At 43.4% G+C, this 20,963-nt stretch overlaps 1 protein-coding gene across 1 annotated transcript; it reads right to left on the bottom strand.

Annotated features, from left to right (window-relative positions):
* Window positions 1-13,823: 13,823 nt before the first annotated feature.
* LOC110300493 (CD209 antigen-like protein D) lies at window positions 13,824-20,408 on the bottom strand. Its single transcript, XM_021170681.2, has 7 exons — window positions 20,363-20,408; window positions 20,176-20,262; window positions 19,822-19,911; window positions 18,964-19,038; window positions 18,167-18,318; window positions 15,665-15,774; window positions 13,824-13,977 (listed from the first exon to the last, which is right to left on the bottom strand). Exons 1-7 carry the CDS (start codon window positions 20,406-20,408, stop codon window positions 13,824-13,826), a joined length of 714 nt encoding a protein of 237 aa, XP_021026340.1.
* Between the last annotated feature and the right edge of the window lie 555 nt (window positions 20,409-20,963).

Here is a 20,963-nt window from a genome sequence, read left to right as displayed (position 1 = left end):
TATTGCAAACATAATCCAAGAACACATCAACAACATTATTCATCACAGTCTAGTAGACTTCATTCCAGGAATGGTTCATTGTATGAAAATCCATCAGCATAATCTTCTATGTAAACAAACTCCAGAAAAAAAAAAAGCAAAATCATCTCATTAGATGCTGAAAAAGCCTTCGACAAAAATCCTTTACTCCTACATGTTAAAAGTCTTGGAGAGGTCAGGAATTCAAGGCACATACCCAAACATAATAAAGGCAAAATAAAGCAAACACATAGCCAACATCAAATTAAATGGAGAGTAATTTGAAGCAACCACACTAAAATCAGGGAGAAAACAAGGCTTCCCACAATCTTCCCATCTATTCAGTATAGTACTTTAAGTTCTAGGTAGAAGAATAAGACAACAAAAGGATATCAACGGCATACAAATTTGAAAGGAAGAAACCAAGGTATTGAAAGACCCACAACGTGAGGACTCCCTCACGTTCTGACTCAGGAGAGGCGACACCCCAAAATCACCCACAAGAAACGATCTTGCTGCAACTGCAAGAGGATTTTTATTCGAGAGCGTTCTCGGGCCCATGGTCATACACCACGCAGGGGTAGAGGACCATGGCGCCCTGAGTAGCTGAGTAAGGGGATATTTAAAGGAAGAAACCACAATTCATGGAGGTGGGGAGGGCGTTGTTGGAAAATACCAAAAATACCAGTTAAGAGTCACAAGGAAGTATAAAGTCACAAGTGTCAGGTTATCTCTCAAGGCAGTTTCTAAGAGCCCCTAAAGGTAGCACATTTGCATTGCAGGTTCCAGTAATGGTCAGGGTGCCATTCTTTGAATTGAACCCAGGAAGCGGGTAGGTGGAGGAATGTCGCTATCTGTTTTATGACCAGTACCTGGAGCACTAAGCCACAAAGGCTACACTCCCAAGCCTGGGCCCAAAAGCCTTGAATTTTGTTTTTACTTTGCTATACTTTTTTAATACTTCTTCATTCCCCACTTCTTCTAGTTAATAGTTCTAATCTTAGAACTAGACACTATCTTCTCCCTGACATAGTTGATCCTTTAGGGCATGGTACTGTTATCTCAAAACTAAAAGCCACACTGCATTAATTCTTGTTTTAATAAAGGTGACTTGCCTATTTAACACACATGGACCTATAATGAAAAGCAGAAGCAAAATCAAAAAGGGTCCCATAAAGGTAGAAAGTAGGGTGGTCAAGAGTACAAGATAAGGGCCTTTCCATCCGAGGCTCAAGGTTTTCTGCGTGGAGATGTCTAGCAGGTCTTCTGGAGCAGGCCTTCTGGAGCTGCTTTTTGCTCGCTGTCTCACTCACTGGAGCACCTTGAGCCTAGAGAACAAAGGCTGGGAAAGCAGCATGTCAGCACTATGTACAGAGGCTATTTTTACCAGTGGAGGGGGCCCCCTGTAGAGTAATTCATAAGGGGGTCAGTCTAAACTGTCCAGGGGTGTTTTTAACCCTGAAGAGCAAAGGGTAGGAGAGCTATCCAATCATTAGTGCCAGTCTCCGCTGTCAATTTGGTTCTATTTATTCTCTCTACCTGTCCTGAGCTTTGGGGCCTGCATGCACAATGTAACTTTTAACTAATCTCTAATATCTTGGCCAGTCCCTGATTTACCTGGGCAACAAAGGCAGGTCCATTATCTTGGGAAGATTTCTTTTAGGATCTTCAGTCCTGGTAGGAAAGGCTTTTATCCATCTTGAAACGGTGTCTATAAACACTAACAAGTACTTGTTGCAATATCTAGCTGGCTTAATTTCTGTAAATTCTACCTAGTCATAGCACAGGCCTTGCAGCTTTTGGCTATTTCTTCTGCCAAGTCAGAGAGTCCTGTAACATAGTAGTCAAAGGACCTAACCACACCTTTGAATTTCTTGGCCCCCAGGTGGGTCAAATACTGTCCAAACTTGATAGTGCTCAGGGGTGTATCTAAAGCTGGTCTCTCTGATGTCATAATAATCTTTAGGCTCCTTGACTGCCAGGATCATTGCTCCTTGAGTCACCTGTTTGGCAGTTAGATCTGCTATCTGATTTTCTTTAGCCACAGCATCTTAGGTCTTTCTCTGCAGATGTCAACAGCCCTCTTTGTCTGTATATTGCTCCGTACAGTGGCAAAAGCATACCTGCTGTCAGTGTAGACTTTTCTTTTGCCATTTATGGACCTTGTCTCAAAGTCACAAGTTCAGCTTTCTGGGCCGACGTCTCTTCAGGGAGGCTGCTGGCCTAGATCACTTGCTTTCTGTCCACCACCATACTGCTGTCCCCGCCTTCTGCTTACCTTTAACCTTGAGGCTGCTGTCATCAGTGTACCAGCTCGAACCCTCAGGCCAAGGCTGATCTGATCCTTCAGATCATTTCAGCCCAGTGGTGAGTAGGTGCAGTCTCACACAGTGGGACAGCAGTGGAATGAAGCGAAGGTCACTTGTTCAGTCAACAAAAAGTTCTGATGTGTCACAGGAGCGTTGGTAGTCATCTATCAGTCAGGGGGCTTTCAGATAATGCTTTCAAGAGCGTGGGATGCCATTACAGCTAGTTGCTGTCCCAGAGTGAGCTTGTCAGCATCCTTGACAAGCAGATTATGGCAGTAATAGCTTACAGGCAAGAAAACCACCCGCTGGCAACAGGGTGTAACTTCTTGGTTAGGTAAGCCACTGGCCTTTTTTAAAGTCCCAAAGTCTGAGAAAGGACTCCTCTGGTGACCCCTGATCTCTCTTCCACATAAAGAGTGAAAGGCTTGGTTAGGTCAGACAAAGGCTGGCCATCAGTAGGGCCTGTTTTATTTTTCTAAAGGCTTTCAGGTGATCTGGGATCCACACAAACACTTCCCCTTCCTTGGTTAGGAGGTACAATGGGAAGATAAGGTCGCCAACCCAGGTGTCTAGAGTCTGTAGAAGCCAGCAAGTACCCAAGAATTTTCTTACTTGCCTTGGCGTAGTTAGCCACTACTTCCCGTCTCGAAGGGTGTATCTCAAGTAAGTAACTTCAGTCTGACACAGCTGAGTCTTTTTAGCTGAGGCTCGGTCTTCAGTTGCCCAGGTTTCCTGTCTAGATCCTGTCTTTTTCTTTCTCTCCTATCACTGTGGCCAAGATTCTAGTCAAATTTCTCTCTTGTCTACGATCCCTCCTGTTTTCTCTTTCTTCTGCCTCCCGTCTCTCTCTCTCACACACACTTTCTCTGCCTCTTTCACTAGATCGCCTAACTGTCTCCCTCTTTTCTCTGAAGCTTCTTTCTGATATCGGGGGCCAACTGCCTTATGGAGGCCAGCCAGGCCACTGAGGCCTTCTGGGCTTCCGAGGTAAGATTAAAGGGAGTGGACTGCCTGAAGGCTTCCATAAGTCTTTCAAGGAACATTGAGGGAGGTTCGATCGGCCCCTGCATTACCTCTTACCTTAGCCAAATTAGTGGGCCCATCTTGAGGCACCTTGGAGACCAGAGCCTGGCGTTAGATTTTCAAGCTCTCCTTACCTTCAGCCATGTTGCATTCGCAACTGGGGCGAGTCAAAAGGAATCCCATGTTGATCTCATTTTGTAGCTGTGTAAACCGCTGTTGGCTTCCGGGCCATTTTTCTAGCTTCTAACAGAATTCTCTCTCGCTCTTCGGTTGTTAAGAGCATCTGCAACAGCTGTTGATAATCATCTCAAGTAGGCTGATGAGAAAACATAAGGAACTCTACCAACCCTGTGAGGCGTTGGGGATCCTGAGAAAGGGGGTGGTTAGTTTTCCAGTTATAAATACCAGCAGAGGAAAATGACCAGTACTGAAGGGTTAAAGTTTGGGCGGGTCCACCAGAGTCTGCCCGGATTCTGTGCTCTGCAGTTCCATGTACCCGCAGCGGTCCGCCTCTTGACACCCCGAGGGGTTTAGGGTTCCCTCAGCAGTTGGGGTTGAGGCTGTGGATAAGGGGAAGGTTGTGGACTAGGCCACTCAGGAGGCTTCATACAACCACAATTTTGAGAAGCAAAACCAAATTTTAACAGTGAAAACAATCTAGTTTTTTCTTTAAAAATGAACTCTAAAAACATTACTTGCTATAAAGTTTGGCTGTCCGTTCCTGCACACAAACACAAGAAGGTGTAGCCGCCAATATATCTGTTACAAATCGGGTTTCTAGGATAAGAATTACATAGAATATTACTCAATTTAGGCGTATCTTTAGAGACCTGTTCCCATGGGTTGTCTCATGCTGCATGTTGTAGTTCTAAATTACTCTAACCCAGAGTTAACAGTTTTAAGTCAACTTTTTGTTACCAATGTTACAAATTTTTAATCATAACTAATAACTTATGAGCCACTAATCTATAACCAAGACATATAAAACATATTTATACTTTTGAAACTATACAAAAATGAAATGGCTGCATACATTTGCTCATTTAAACCAAACAAAATTCTTAATTTTTCTAGCTGTAATTTCAAGAGAGGAGCACCTTGTCACCTGATGAATCCAATTTAGAAGCTGCTGGTCCCTATAAGAGCAGCGTTTATAATCAGCTCCTAGCAGGGCTTCTCCAGCCACACTAGATTCCTAACTACAGGTGCAGGGCTCCAAAGACCAATTAAAACTGTTTATTTTATTTTTTTACCAAATTATCCCCAAATAGTCGGAGAGTACTGCTTTTTTTTTTTTCAAAACCCATTCTCTCACATCTCAGGTGTAAACTATCTCTAGTCAGGGTATAAAGCACCTATGAGAATTACCTTTGCTTTTCTAGATTTTCACATAGCTCTAAACACATACACAAAAACACATAAAACAGAAACCAACAGATCCAGACACATTCGACCCTTTCTTGTCCTCTACAAGCAGGCAAGAGAATTAGACGATTTTGGAGGGGGAAGCTTCCGCTTCAACAGAACTCGGTCCCTCTGACCGATCCGGAGACGGCCAGGCGTCCCTGGCTCTCCTTACCTCCCAGGGCGTCCCCCAGGGCCACAGCCTGTGGTCCTCCTAGCACGTCTGCCGACCACAGTCCTCCGGTCCTTACGGCCCAAAAGGACAGCTGCAAATACCGACCGCGCGCACATTTCAGACCCCATCACCCCATCGTCTACAAACACCAGCATCCATTTCTACCTAGACGACCAAAACCAGAGAAGCACACTTGTTCCTCACTCTGCCAGGTGTAAAACCAAGGCACGAGGTGGGACTCGAACCCACGATCTCGCAACCCGAAAACCAAGACACAAATTTCACTCTGCCAGGTGTAAAACCAAGGCACGAGGTGGGACTCGAACCCACGATCTCGCAACCCAAAAACCAAGACACAAATTTAATAAACTCAGATGGATCCGAACTCAGACTTCGCCATGCTTCAGAAACATAGGACAAGACACAAACAACCCAACACAACAAGCACATGTTCCAATGTTCGTTTCAGAAAACAGACACTCAAAACAGAGACACCGGCCGGCACACACACAAGAGGGGATCCCCATACCTCCAAGTCGGTTCTCGGGTGTGAGGGGTGGTCGCGTTTCCCGGCCAATGCACCAAATGAAAGACCCACAACGTGAGGACTCCCTCACGTTCTGACTCAGGAGAGGCGACACCCCAAAATCACCCACAAGAAACGATCTTGCTGCAACTGCAAGAGGATTTTTATTCGAGAGCGTTCTCGGGCCCATGGTCATACACCACGCAGGGGTAGAGGACCATGGCGCCCTGAGTAGCTGAGTAAGGGGATATTTAAAGGAAGAAACCACAATTCATGGAGGTGGGGAGGGCGTTGTTGGAAAATACCAAAAATACCAGTTAAGAGTCACAAGGAAGTATAAAGTCACAAGTGTCAGGTTATCTCTCAAGGCAGTTTCTAAGAGCCCCTAAAGGTAGCACATTTGCATTGCAGGTTCCAGTAATGGTCAGGGTGCCATTCTTTGAATTGAACCCAGGAAGCGGGTAGGTGGAGGAATGTCGCTATCTGTTTTATGACCAGTACCTGGAGCACTAAGCCACAAAGGCTACACTCCCAAGCCTGGGCCCAAAAGCCTTGAATTTTGTTTTTACTTTGCTATACTTTTTTAATACTTCTTCAGTATCATTATTCACAAATGATTTGATAGTTTACATGAGTGACTCCTCCCACAGCTGACAATTTCATTAAAGTGGCTGGATATAAAATTTACTCAAAGAAATTGGTAGCCCTTCTTTATACAAATTATAAATGGCTGAGAAGTAAATTAGAGAAACAATACTCTCCATAATAGCCACAGATAATATAAAATATCTTAGTGTAACTCTAAGCAAGTAAAAGATCTGCATGACAACAACTTTAAGTCTCTGAAGAAAGCAATCTATGAAGATATCAGAAGATGGAAAGATCTCCTATGCTCTTGGATCAGTAGGATTAACATAGTGAAAATGGCCATCTCATCAAAAGCAATCTACATATTTAATGCACTCCTCATCAAAATTCTAACACAATTTTTACAGACATTGAAAGAGCAATTCTCAATTTCATATGGAAAAATAAAAAACCCAGGATCACCCAAACAATCCTGAACAATAAAAAAACTTCTGGAGGAATCATCATTCTTTATCTCAAGCTGTATTACATTGTAATAGTGATAAAAACTGCACGGTATTGGTACAGAGTCAGATAGTTTGATCAATGGAATAGAATCAAAGACCCAGAAATAAACCCACTCACCTATGGACACTGGAATTTTTAAAAGAAAGCTAAAACCATACAATGAAAAAAAAAAAAAAAGAAAAGAAAAAAAGAAAGCATCTTCACCAGATGGTGCTGGTCTCCCTGGAGGTCTGGATGTAGATTAATCAAATTAAAACATGTTTATTAACCTGGACAAAGCTCAAGTTCAAGTGGATCAAGGACCTCAATATAAAAACCAGAGACACTCTATCTAATAGAAGAGAAATTGAGGAATATCCTTGAACTCACTGGCACAGAAGAAAATTTCCTGAACAGAACATCAATGGCTTAGACTCTAAGATCAACAATAAATAAATGAAACCTCTTGAAACTGAAAAATTTCTGTAAGGCCAAGGACACTGTCAATGGGACAAAACTTCAGTCTACAGATTGGGAAAATTTCTTCACTAAACCTACATCAAATAGAGAGCTAATATTCAAAATGTATAAAGAACTCAGGAAGTTAGATTCCAGAAAACCAAATAACCCAATAAAAAATGTGGTACAGAACTAAACAGAGAATTCTCAGTAGAGGAATCTCAAATTGCCAAGAAGCACTTAAAGAAATGTTCAGCATCCTTAGTCATCACAGAAATGCAAATCAAAATGAATGAGAGATTCCACCTTATACCAATCAGAATGGCTAAGATAAAAACCTCAAGTAACAGCACATGCTGACAAGGATGTACAGAAAGAGGAACATTTCTCCATAGCTAATGGAATTGCAAACTGATACAACCACATTTGTAATCAATCTGATGCTTCCTCAGAAAATTGGAAAAGTTCTACCTGCAGATCCAGCTATACTGCTCCTGGGCATATACTCAAAAGATGCTCCACCATATCACAAGGACACATGCTCCATTATGGTCATAGCTTCTTTATTCATAATAGCCAGAAACTGGAAGCAACCCAGATGTCCCTCACCCAAAGAATGGATACAGAAAATGTGGTTCATTTACACAAGCATTCAGCTATTAAAAAGAAGGACATTATGAATTTTTCAGGCAAATAGAAAATATCAACCTGAGTGAGCCAGACCCCAAAGGATATGCATGGCATGTGCTCACTGATAGGTGGATATTAGTCAAAAAGTACAGAATACCCATGATATACCCCATAGATCCTAAGAAGTTAAATAAGAAGGAACACCCAAGTAAGGATGCTTTAATCCCGCTTAGAAGGGGGAGCAAAATAATCATGGGAGTCATAAGAAAAGAAGGGCCTGGGTGGGAAAGTAGAGTGGGAGGGCAAAGGGGGCAGGATCATATGTGTGGGGGAGACAGGACAGTGTCTCAGAGGTCCAGGACAGTGAATGGAATTACTCAGCAGTGGGGTGTGTGGGAAACCTCTAGAAAGTCCTAGAGACCTGGGATGAGGGAAGCTCCCCAAGACTCAATGTGTGTGATCTTAGCCATCATTCTCAATGCGGGGGCGGGGGGGGGAGAATATGAAACCTGAAGAGACTACATTTAGTAGTCAGACATGACTTCAAATGGAGGAATGGGCACACCAACCCACCTACAACATTTTCGACCTAAAATTGCTCCTGTCTTAAAACAAAACAAAACAAAACAAAACAAAACAAAACAAAACAAAAACCAAAAACATGCAAGGACAAAAATGGAGGAGAAACTGAAGGAATGGCTGACCAGTGAATGCCCAACTTGGAATATATTCCGTAGGTGGGCAATAAAAACTGACACTATTTCTGATGCTATGTTGTGCTTGCAGACAGGAGCCTAGCATGGTTGTCTGTTGAAAGGCTCTTGTAGCCACTGCCTGAGACAGATGCAAATACTCACAGCCAAGCAACAGACAGAGGTTGGGAACCCCTATGGAAGAATTGAGGGAATAATTGAAGGAACTGAAGGGGGTGGCAACCCTATAGAAAGACCAACAGTGTCAACTAACCTGAGTCCTTGGGAGCTCTCAGATACTGAACCACTAACCAGAGAATATATAAGGGCTGGTCTGAGACCCCAGACACATACATAGCAGAAAACTGCCTTGTCTGGCCTCAGTGGGAGAGGATGTGCCTAATCCTATAGAGACTTGATGCCCCAGGGTTGAGGGATACCAGGTGGGGGTCCACCCTCTCAGAAACAAAGAGGAGGGTGGACAGGGAGAAGAACTCTGTGAGGGGGCATTGGGAAAAGGGCAACATTTGGGATGTAAAGTAATAAAATAATTAATAAATAATGATAATAATAAAAGCTAGTTGTTGTGGTGAGTGTTTGTAATCCTGGTGCTTGGGGGGCACAGACAGGTAGATCCTTGGGGCTTGTTAGTTAACCTGTCAAGGTTTCTTGGCCACTTGTAGGCCAATGGAAGACCCTGTACAAATAAAGGCAAGACCTTGTGTGTGGTAGGAATAAAATGGCCCAGTGTTTAAAGTAAAGGCACTTATCACCAAGCCTGAAGACCTGAGTTGGATCCCCAGATCCACAGCTGTGCTGTGGAATGTGTATACTCCCCGAGCTTAGTAAATAAATAATTGTAAAAAGTGTTTTTAGGAAGGTGGACAGTGTTTTAGGAATGACACCATAGTTTGTCCCCTAGCTTCCATACGCACATACACACATATATCTACACATATGTTTACATCCCACACATGTGCACATATATGCTTATACTCACCCAGTAAAAGAAAATCAAGTGAGTAGATTCATTTTTGTGCTTTTTGGTTTCTGTATGTGTGTGAGAGAATATGTGAGTGTGTACGTGCAATGCGAGTATCTTGAGAACATATTCAAATGCCTGATAAGTGCTGTTAGATACAGAAGAAAAAGGAGCAGCAGTATTCTTGGTTTAGAAAGGAGATGATGAAAAGTTACCATTGAAGAATGAGCTTTATTAAGAGACAGGTACCATCATGTTGGGATTCATAAGCCACACTCCAGGTAGGGAGAATGAAAAATAACAATTTAGCTTTTTGGAATGGGACAGCTGAGGGGTAAGATGTAGGCTGCTAGAGTTTCCTGGTATCGTGGCAGATCCGCAAGGATTCACCACCAGAGGAATCTGATTTAAATAAGGCTGACAAGATTAGGTTTTAGTTGCTGCGCCCTGAGACTGAGTTACCATTGTTTCTGAACTACATTTGTGTTGCATTTTCTTTCAGGCAGCGGCTCGTCTGGGTTCAAGAGAGAAAGGTACTGCAGCAAAGTGTGGCTTTGCCAGATGTGCACCACAAAGGTCGTGGGATTTGAAGCACAGGGTTGGCGTGGTAACGACCCGCCAGTGAGAACTGAGTGAGCTGGGTGGAGAGATTAAGGAGTTCTGAGTCAGAGTCTCAACGAGATAAAACAGGTCGATCATTGCCAGCCTGTGCATGGCCAGCCAGACACCAGGGCAGAGAGTTGGAGGCACAAGCGTGAGAATGTGCTGGTTCTACTTTTTTTTTTTTTTTTTTTTGTTTTGTTTTAATATTTCCTGCAACAGGTGGCAAACCAATGTGTTGGGCAAGAATCCACTAGAAATTTAAGATTATTAGCCTGAGAGTTAGAGCTTTCTTTTCTTTCTTTTCTTTTTTTAAATGAGTAGCTTGGTAGCACTGAGAGGAGTCAGATGAGTCAGGTGGACTCAAGCACAGGAATTGAAACAAAGAAACTGCTAGCAGGCTCTGAGGTCCCCTGCTCCGAATTAGCGAGTTGTAGAATGGAAGTTGTTTACTTCTTGGGGCAGAGATCGATTGAACTGTGAATTTATAAAATTGGGTTTATTCGCTTTTAGGATAGATTTATATACAGTTTGTCTGAATCACGTGGGGAACTTTGCCTGTGGTTTGGAACTAGGATAGGGATAGTCACTGACCTCAAGTGAACAGGTATTAATAAAATAAATGTCTGTGACTCCAGGCAGAACAGATAGATGGTATAACAAGATGGCTGCTCTAGGCAGAGAGACAAACAGAAAGATGGTATAAGGATATATTGCTCTAATACATCTTAACAGGATACTCAAATTCTGTCTAAGTGGGCTCCACAGGAATTCTGGGTTTAAATCCTGCTTTGGTTTATAAGCAGTGCCACAGATCCTTTTGGTCCCTGTCTGCGAGGGACGGGTCTCTAGTCGCAGGTAGGCAAGGAGTCGGTGGGAATTGACAGACAGACTCGACACAAGAGAGTGTGGATCTGAATGTAATTTTTCAAATTGAGCATCAAACTTTTTATACAGAAGAAAATAGGGAAGTTAGGTGACACATCAGCAAGGTACAAATGAGGTTACCGGATGCTTAATGACTCTTACACAAAACAGAGGAATGTAAACACAAAGACTGGCAGGAACTGGGCAATAAAACAACTGAGACAAAATCAGCTCTATCTAAGGTCAGCTATAGTCTTAAAAGCCAGGTGTGAGGTCTTTACACTCCTAGGGCAAGGGCTTTCACACTCAAGTCATGGTTCTAATTAGGGAGTTCAGCTCTAGCTAACCATCTCATGAATAATGCAATACTCTAAAACCACAGCCTAATCTACTTCCTAAACCATTGTAAATTCCTGTATCTGGGAGTGACTTGGCTTTTATTCTAAGTGATAGTGTAATACTAGAGGCAATTCTGAATGTCACTGAATAGGCAACATTCTTACTGAATTCCAAGCCCATGGTCAGCTCAAGGACTTTCTAGGATGTTGGAACACTGGCGAAGGCTTAGATATGTCAGAATTCAATCTTAAAAGGCACTTATAATAAAATAATACTAAAAGAGAACACGTGGATCCATACACCAGACTAACATGTGGATAGGGTATGAGTATACAGGTTATGAGATTGCCAAAGTTCCAGGAGGTGAGTTTCCATGAAACTCTTTGCCTCGTGAGTGCTCCCAGGCCTCTCAGCTTGCCAAGCAAACTTCACTGGAGTGTGCATAGCAAAGCAGGTACAGATAGAAGTGTGAATCAATTGTGTTAAGATGGTATATCGATATATTGCTCTAATATGTCTCACATGACACTCAAATTCTAACATGGGCTCTACGGGAAATCTGGGTTATTATCCTGCATGACAAAATAGAAGAGGCCTAAGAATAGGCACATACAATATTTTTGTTTACTTCATTTGTTTTGGATTGTTTTAATTTGAACTAGGATAGGGAATATTAATGACTCCAGAGTAGAGAATTCAGTGATAATTATTGCTTGCCTTGAACAGGTATTAATTGTCTATGTCTGTGGCTCCAGGTAGAAGGTTCAACAGACAGAGATTATACAGGTATTAATAAAATATGTCTGTGGCTCTGGGCAGAGAGCCAAAGGAAAAGATGGTATAGATTGTTTAACCAGCCACAGGAAGCTCATATTCTGCTAATGTAGGGTCAACAGGAATCTTGAGTGTCTTTTCCTGCTTGGCAAGATAGGAAAGGCCTAATATAGGCACATACAGTATCTTAGTTTACTCCATCTGTTTTAAATTGTTTTGATTTTCAAAATGGGTGTGATTTTGAGTTTTGTGGTTATATTAATCCTCTGGGAGAGAGGTCTAAATGAAGGGTTTTCTGATTACTGGCTCAAGGATATGCTGATTTGGGAAAAAGTTTTTGTCTTTGTGTTTTTGGAAAAGGTGATTAAGGTATTTACACCGTCCCGAGTTATTGATAGAGGGAGACCCCCCTCCCCCCCCCCCCCCCGCAAGAACTAAATTCCAGAGAATCAAACAAAAAAGTTGTCTTGATGATACCATGAATCAGAGTAGGGGCCATTTCATATAGATCTCAGAGGATGGGGGTAAATTTAGTAGTCAGTCTGTCTCTGATTCCCCAGCCAGTAGCAAGGTAGGTGTAAGGAAGGGAATTCCAGGTATGAGGATGTGTCTGTACCACTAGCCCCCATGATGTCTTAGAGAATAGCAACCTGACATCTGTGAAGTTCCTTGAGTAAGTGAGACTGGAACCTGTGATTCTCCTAGGGTGCAGACACCTGGGGTTAAGAACTCATAGGCTGATTGTTGGTAGGGGCCTTGCCATTCCCTAACAAGGGCGTGGCTTTGGCTTGGGATGCAGTTTCCTACAGCACCTGAACAGTTCTTCAGTACCATTTCATGTGCACCCAGTGTGTTTAGATCTTCATTGTCCTGACTTATGAGCAATGTACCAGGAATAAGTTTGGACTTGGAGAGGTCAGCTCCTTATATCCTTACATAAAGCATGAACAGGCAAATGTGACAGCTGCTTTAAAGAACTTCCAGAAGCTAGTAAACATGTTTACACTTGAGCAGAGAGCTAGAAGATTCCCTTCTCAGGACCCAGCATGGAATCTCCTTGGCTAAAGGGAGTTGGGGTATTCTTATCCCAGTGTCCAATAGTCACCGATTGACTGGAGGAACTATATCCTGGGTGCCTTCATCTGCATAATGGGCTATGCCAATGAGGGAAGGCTCCTTGCTGTGGTGGTTACTATTGTCAACTCAACACGATCTAAAATCACTAAAATGAATCTCTGGAAGGGAGCTTCTAGATTTGCTTAATTGGGATGTGAAGACACATCCTAAATATAGATGGCCTCATTTCTTGATCTGTGGTCCCAAATGAAAGAAAAAGGAGAAAGTGAGCTGAGTACTAGTTTTCATTTCTGCTCTCTGATTATAGTTGTAATATGAGATGCCCAGACTTCTGTGCCATGCCTTCACCTCTGTGATGAATCTGTACCCTCAAACTGTGAGCCCAAGTAACTGCCCCCCCCTTCTGAAGTTGTTTTTGACGGGTATTTTGTCACAGCGAAAAAGTAAGACATCAGCCAAAGGGCTCAGGGGAGCTGGGTGGAGATTGAGCAGATGGATAGAAAATGTGCAGGGATGGGATCAAATCCCAGGGGACAAAGCAGCTGTGACAGCACAATGAAAATGTTCTTTTTTTTCTTTTTTGGCAAGGGTTCTGAGTGTGTCCTATATCTGGTAACAATATTAAGTTGCCAAGGTAGGGGGCAACCAGGAGACCTGAGCCATGGAAAATCTGAACCCTTCCCCATCAGGAAACAGAATTGGAAGGAAGCAGTGGCCCAAATCCATAGAGGATGAGAACACTGACAGAGAAAAATGGGTGTTTTATTAGCATCCTAAAGTAAAAAGACAAGGAGAGGGAGCATGGACATGAGGGACATGAGTCAGGTTCATCCACTTGGCATCGTTTGGGATGCAGAGGCTGAGATGAGGTCTTTCATTTGGTGGTGCATGATGAGGTTGAAACTTTCTTACAGATCCAGAAAAGTGAGTTATCACATCTGAGATCATTCCAGCCATTCCCAGAGAACTCTGCACAATCTTCATCACCGACATTGTTGGGCTCCCCTCTATTCCAATACTGTGTAAAGCTGCAAAGCCAGTTGTGACAGTTAGTTTTAATTGTCAACTTGACACAATTTAGAATTGCTGGAGAATAGAGTCTCAATGAGGCATTGTCTAGGTTAGGCTGGCCTGTGGATATTCTGAGGAATTAAACAAAACAAAACAAAACAAAACAAAAAAAGGATTGATTTAGATGAGAAAACACCCAGATATGGGTGTCATTCCATGGACTGTTGCTTGAAATGAGCAAAGGTATGTAGCTATCTTCTTTCTCTGCTCTTGACTGTGGATGTGAGCAGCTGCTTCAAGTTTCTGCCTTGATTTCTTTCCAAAAATGGTCTTTGTGCTGGCTAGTTTTATGTCAACTAGAGCATTGAAGAGGAGAGAGACTTAATTGAGAAAGCACCTCCATAAGATTGAGTTCTGGGCAAGCCTGTGGGACATTTTTTAAAATCTGTGATTGCTGGGGAAGGGCCCAGACCACTGTGGGTTAGAACACCCCTGGGCCAGTCATTGTAGGTTCTATAAAAGAGCAGGATGAGTAATACCTGGGGAACAAGGCCTTAAACAGCACTCCTCCATGGCCTCTGCAGCTCCTGCATTCAAGTTCCCACCCTGTTTGAGTTTCTGCCCTGACTTCCTTCAGCCATGGACTACAGATGTAGAAATGTAAGTGAAATGTTTATTTCTTCCCCAACTTGCTTTTAGCCACAGTATTTCATCACAGCAATAAGACAGACTGTAACCTGAACTTGTGATCTAAATCTCATACAAGTTGCTTTTGCCAGGATAGTTTATCACAGCAACAACAAACAACAAAACAAAACAAATAAAAACCAAAAAAAATGAACACATACACCACACACACACCACACACACACACACACACACACACACACACACACACACACACACACACACAAAACTGTAACACTAGTTCACAGTACTTTAATCTGGCCCACTGTCATATTACAAACCACATTTTTAGTTTCTGGAAGCTCAATATTTTCACATCCTCCCTCAATTCTGGTTCCCTTTCCTGCCTTCCTTCCCTCCCTTCCCTCCCTTCCTTCCCTTCTTTCCCTCCTTTCCTCTCCCCTTCCTTCCCCTCTCCCCTCTCCTCTCCTCCCACCTCCTTTCCTTCATTTTCCTTCATCTTCCTTTTATTTTTTAAGACAGAATCTCATATAGTCTTGTCTGGTCTCAAACTCACTACAGCTAAGGATGAACTCAAATTTCTGATTCTCCTGCTTCTACCTCCCAAGTGCTGGAATTATAACACACTTGGTGTACATGGTGCTGGAGACAGAACCAGGGCTTTATACATTTAGGCAACCACTCAATCAACAGTTACATTTCCAGTCTAACTAATCTTCTCAATGATAATAGTCCTCTCCCTCACCCAGTGGCCTTGGTTAATAGTTCCCTTTCCCAGTGACCTTACTTTATTTTGTATTTTATGCCTACATACTTACACTAAATACCCTACATTAAAATCCATACTCCTCAGGGGGATGCAACTCTTGCTGATTTGACAGTGGAATTTGCTGCTATTCTGTCTGTGCATGAGTAGGAAGATCTTCCATTAGCAATTGTGGGAGCTCTTTTCCCTAAGGGGCCAGGAAGAAGAGTTTGAGCTCCCCAAATAGCTCAAGTCAGAGTGCAAAAGACACACATACACTGTACAAAGTGTACCTTTCATTGTTGACCTACCTGGGTGACAGAGGTGAGCCATCCACCCAGTGCCATGTGGCTTCATTATGCATGTCTGAGAGACCCATCCAGGTTGGTCCTCTAGCCTTAGAAGTCTGCTGCAGGAAGGTCTGGAGTAGGACACAAGGAAGAGTCAAAGGAGGAGAGCTTTTATCTTCACGAACTTTTGCAGGAAGTTCTTCTTGCAATCTGACGTCCCCCTTCTGCCCTTTTGGGTTATGGGCTCTCATGGGTACCTAGGTGGTTTTAGCTGTTTACAAATATGCATCTTATAGGCAGATGGACTGTGGCACACAGACATACTCAGCTGGATTTCCCCCAAACACATTTAGTAAAGCTGCAAGGTTGTCTGTCTTGGGTGATCTGAGAATGTCTGTAGGAATTGACTCGTGACTAGCTTTTATGTGATGGAAACATTTCTACCAGTTCATGATGGTTGCTCAAGATGCATACCAGCCACGTCTAGCTCTGTACTGGGTGATGTCCTGTTGATGAGGATAAACACCAAGGAAATGGGAAGAACTATACATTAAGATTGGATTTTTTGCATGTGTGTATGTATACAGTGTCTGTATGTATAGATGTGTCTATATTTGTGCCATACGTGAGTGTGGGTGCATGTGTAAATGGTTGTGAAGGCCAGAGGTCAGCATTTGGTGTCTTCTTCAATTGCCCTTTACAAATTTTTGAGATAAAATTTTCTACAGTTCAATCAGGTAGACTAGCTGCTCAGCAAGACTCAGAAATATGTTGTTTCTATTTCCCCAGTGAAGGCATTAGGTTCACTGACTTCCAAAGTACCTGGAAATGCTATATAGGCTGCTATAGAAGAAAAGTGAACAACAGTCTTATCCAGCAGTGAACAATGTGAGCTGTAGTAATGACCAGCCTGCAAGATATTCCTATGCCTGCAACATCAGTATAGATATCATGGGTGTAACCAACTGCTTTCTGCTTGGATTTAAGGGATATTCCACAAGAGGAAACCTATGCCTGGTACTCTGAGTCTGGCCAAGAACCCATGGTTGATGAGGCCCCAGCAATGAACCAATTACTATTATTTTGCTAATACTTCCAACTGCCTTCTAACTTCATGTCTCTATAGCTACAGAAGTCAGACCGCCTCAGAGGAGCTTCTTTGTGTAGTGGATGATGGCTGAAACAGAATCTCCCAGCTGCTTAAAGCACAGAGTATAAGTGGTTGTGTAGTACTTGGCCCTAAATGGGGCATCTGTACCATGTCTGCTCTCAAGACATGCTCTGGGAGCATCATGGAAGAGAAGACAAAAGGTTGTAAAAGGCAGAGGCTGGAGAAGACTGTGCACTCGTGACCTCGCAGCAGTTATGGTTGTCTGCACAAGATCAAGTTTGTCTACACTGCAGCATGGAGAGGGAAGGTGTTCATCATGAGGTACTAGCACAGTTGATGGCTTCTTGGGGAGAAACGGTCAGTTTTTTTTTTTTTAACTTTTTTTTAAAAACTGGTTGGCCGATTAAGCTCTGGGGAGGGCCCTATGTTCATGAATGTATGTGGGAAACATAATTGTGCTCAATGGAATACAGAAAAAAGGATGGGAGTTTGAAGTTGGGAGGGAATGGGGGATGGATTCAGGAGGAGTTAGACAGAGAAGAGGGTGGGTGCGAATAGGATCAAAGTGCATGTGTGAAACTATCAAATAATAAAAATATATACATTTTAGAATGTGGGCATGATAACTGGCTCTTTCCATCTCCCTCTCCCTCCCTCCCTCCTCCCCCTCACTCCCTCCTTCTCTTTCCATCCTGCCCTCTCTCCCTCTCCTTCTCCCCCCTCCCCTCTGTGTGTGTGTTGTATGTGCATATGTATGTTGTGTAGGTGTTTGTAAACTGTGAGTACTCATGCAGAGGCCACAGGAAGATATCAGGCATCCTGCTGCATTGCTCTTGGATGAGAATTTCTTACTGGACTTGGAGCTAAGCTGACAGTCAGCAAGCCTCAGGGATCTTCCTGTCTGCAGGCCCCATCCCCAACATGGGGCTTAAGGGCACATGTGACCATGCTTGGTTTTTTTCTGCACAGATGCTGAGGCTCCTAACTAGATCTTCATGCCTTTGCAATAAGTGCCCTTACCCACTCAGAAATCTCCCCAAACCCATAACTAGCTTTCAAAATGTGGTTTCAGACTCAAGTCCTTGTGTTTTCAAGGCAAGCACCTTCATTAAAGACATTTCCTTAGTCTCTAGTGTAGCAGAACATATATCTCCCAGTGAGGAAGGAATTTAATACTACCCAGCACAAAGATAGCAATTACATTTTAGGCTTTCCCCCAATGCACCAGAAATATTTAAGTCTTAGGTGTGATACTGTGGTGAGTACTTGAGGAGGGGCTCATTTCCACCCTTCTCTAGTCAAATAGAAAAAGCAGCATCTAACTCATAGCCTTGTCTAGCAAATGGTCTCACTCTCAGGCGACCTCAGCCAGATCCATGTTCCAGACAAGGATGGGGCCCCATCTGGCATACCTGCTCCTCATCAGTCTCTATGATGACCAATTGGGCCCCTAGTTCCTGGCAGGCAGTGATGGAGTTGTTCCAATTTCTTTGGGACTTGGAGAAGAAGTAACAGCTTCCATTGAAGAATGTCCAGTCCCTGGGGCAGGGTTGACACAAGCCATCTGTTGGAGGAAGCAGATCATATGGACATACTTAGATGTCTGTGTTCCCATTTCTCTTCAACCTATAAGGTCTCCAGAACCAGGGTTCTTACTTACCACTGCATTCTGGGGAGCCATTCCCCTCTGTGTTTCCTTATCCTCTTCTTCACACAGAAAAAAAATATAGAAGTCTTAAGCCCATCTTCTCTAGTCATGTAGGTGCCTAGAGTTCGGCACAGAAGTCAGGACTAGCTTGACTGAGTGCCTACTGTGTGCACAACCCCTCTGTGAACTTAGAGTGCCCATGGTGTACATGGCCCTTGTTAACACTTAATTCCGTCTATATGCATGGCTCCTGTGATTGCTGCATGCATGGACCCTATGAACATTGTATGCTTACTGTTTACATAACCCCTTTGATCACTGAATGTCTGTTGTGTGAATTGATATTGTGAGCATTGCCTATGCTGCATATAATTTCTGTGAATACTGAATGCCTACTGGGTATATGGCCCCTGTAAACACCAAGTTCTATTTTCAGTATTATATTGTGATATCAATTCACAGAGAAGGAAATTGACACTCAAAGAGTCTGTTGACTGAAGGAAACTGACTCCCCTCCCATGGAGACCTGAGGGCCTGAATCCCTGGTCTCTGGCCACTTACCATGAACTTCAGCCTTCAGTTGCATGAGCTCCTGGTAGATTTTGTTCTGAACCTCTGAGCTGGGGACCTTTGACACTTAGCCGAGATAGGGAAAAAAAAAGAAACACCTGTAGTTATTAAAACCCGTAGTTATACTCCTTTTTGCTGTGGCCTGCACTGGGTCCCTTGGGACATTATGTTGTTGGTTTTTTGTTTGTTTGTTTGTTTTTTGTTTTGGAGGGTGGGTCTTACTATCTTGGCACTGACTTCTCCTGCTCCTGGGCATATGTCCTCATCTTATCTCAGCTTCACAAGTAATTAGAATTTCAGGCACATGCTTCCACCTCAGTGTCTAGGAAAACTTCTGCCTGATGTCTTTAAACATGTATTTGCTTGATTAGTTATCTGTTTATTTATTCATTTATTATGTGTATGACTGTTTTGCCTGTGTGCATGTATACTCCATGTGTTTGTCTTGTGTCTTAGGAGTTCAGAAGAAGGTATTAGATACCCTGATACTGGGGTTTTAGATGGTTGTGAGCCATGGTGTATATGCTGAGAACCAAACCTAGGTCTCTAGAATAACGGTAAGTGCTCTAACTGTTGAAACAACTCTCCTGTCCTTTGTTAATACCTCTAAAGGCTAGGAAACTAGACACCCAGAGAAAGGTGGCCTATCAAGAGAAATGGGGACATAGCCCTTCTCTGAGACCCTCCCCTCCCCTCCCCTCCCCTCCCTGGTGTGCCAGAGATGGGGGAGATGTCCCTGAGGAGTTCCTAGCACCACTGGAGGTTATGCTCTCAACTTGAATTCCCCATCACTTTCCCAGACAGACCCTAGAGCCAGATCAGAGAACTGAGCCTTTCATTGCTCCTGACCTAGGATCAGAATGATCAGCAGAAGCCCAGCCAAGAACAGGAAGGAGAACAGCTGCAGGACCAAGGGGTTACGGCTCTGCTTCGTATACTCTGCAGAACAGAAGGTAGTTGTATTAGAATCATAGTGGCCTTGACTCAGTGTGACCCCAAAAGATAGACTTATTGCTGCTATCCTCCTCCTGCAGGGCACATGAGTCTGGACTCTGTGCCTCTACCTCCTATGGCCCACAATTCTATTCCCCCAACCTCCATCTCCCAGGACTGAATGAGAAGTTTAGGATCTCAACTCCAGTTTCCCAGGACCCACTTCTGGGGGAGGTCATCCACTTCCCCCAGGCCCTCACCCTGCTGTACCTGCCAAACTCTTGATTCCAAATTTTGTTCGTAATCGGGAGCTGATATCAGAATACCTGGTGCCACTCATCAAACACTCTTCATCCTCTGGAGAAACAGAGAACCAGTCAGAGCCTGGGTAGGCTCCGCCACAAGCTGCCCCTCAGGCCTCCTTCACAGAGATCCCACAGTCCTAGCCCATCCTTACCTGGAATGCCCACTTGCTGTGTCTTTGATTCCGTGGAGTCACTCATGGTTACTAGTGCCTGGGACTTTGAGAGAACACAGCTTCTGTTGTCCCCTAATGCCCACTTCCTAGACATTCTGATAGGAAGAGAAAAAAGGAACTGAGTACAATGCTGAAGAGTTAGAGGGAGGAACCGCACCCCTGACACAGCTCATCTGGTGCCAGGCAACCCAGGAATTTTTTAGGGAGAGGTTTGGGAAGACTAGGGTGTATACCAGAAAGATGTGATCTATTCATCTTGTGACCAAATTTATGGGACACCTTTATCAAAGCTAACAGCCTATAGAGTACGTCTACTTTGCTATGTACTTTCCACTTGTGCTAAGGATTGGAGAGCCATAACCCATATTTCTGGTTATTCTGCCCCCACTAATTCGTGCTTCTCTGCTTTGCTAGCATAGGGGCTCGCTGTGATTTCTGCCAACTCTGGTGTATTGATGGACAAAACATACTCTTATCAATGCAATGCCTGCTGCAGATCTACTTATTTTACCTCTCTATGCTGTAGCACATGATCATCTTTCCATTTCTGTACACCCAGATTAGGTAACAGGCTAATAGT

This window comes from Mus caroli, unplaced genomic scaffold, assembly GCF_978045245.1.
Source record: "Mus caroli unplaced genomic scaffold, Mus_caroli_1 scaffold_10, whole genome shotgun sequence".
Taxonomy (NCBI): domain Eukaryota; kingdom Metazoa; phylum Chordata; class Mammalia; order Rodentia; family Muridae; genus Mus; species Mus caroli.
This window is presented reverse-complemented; position numbering and strand designations above follow the sequence as displayed.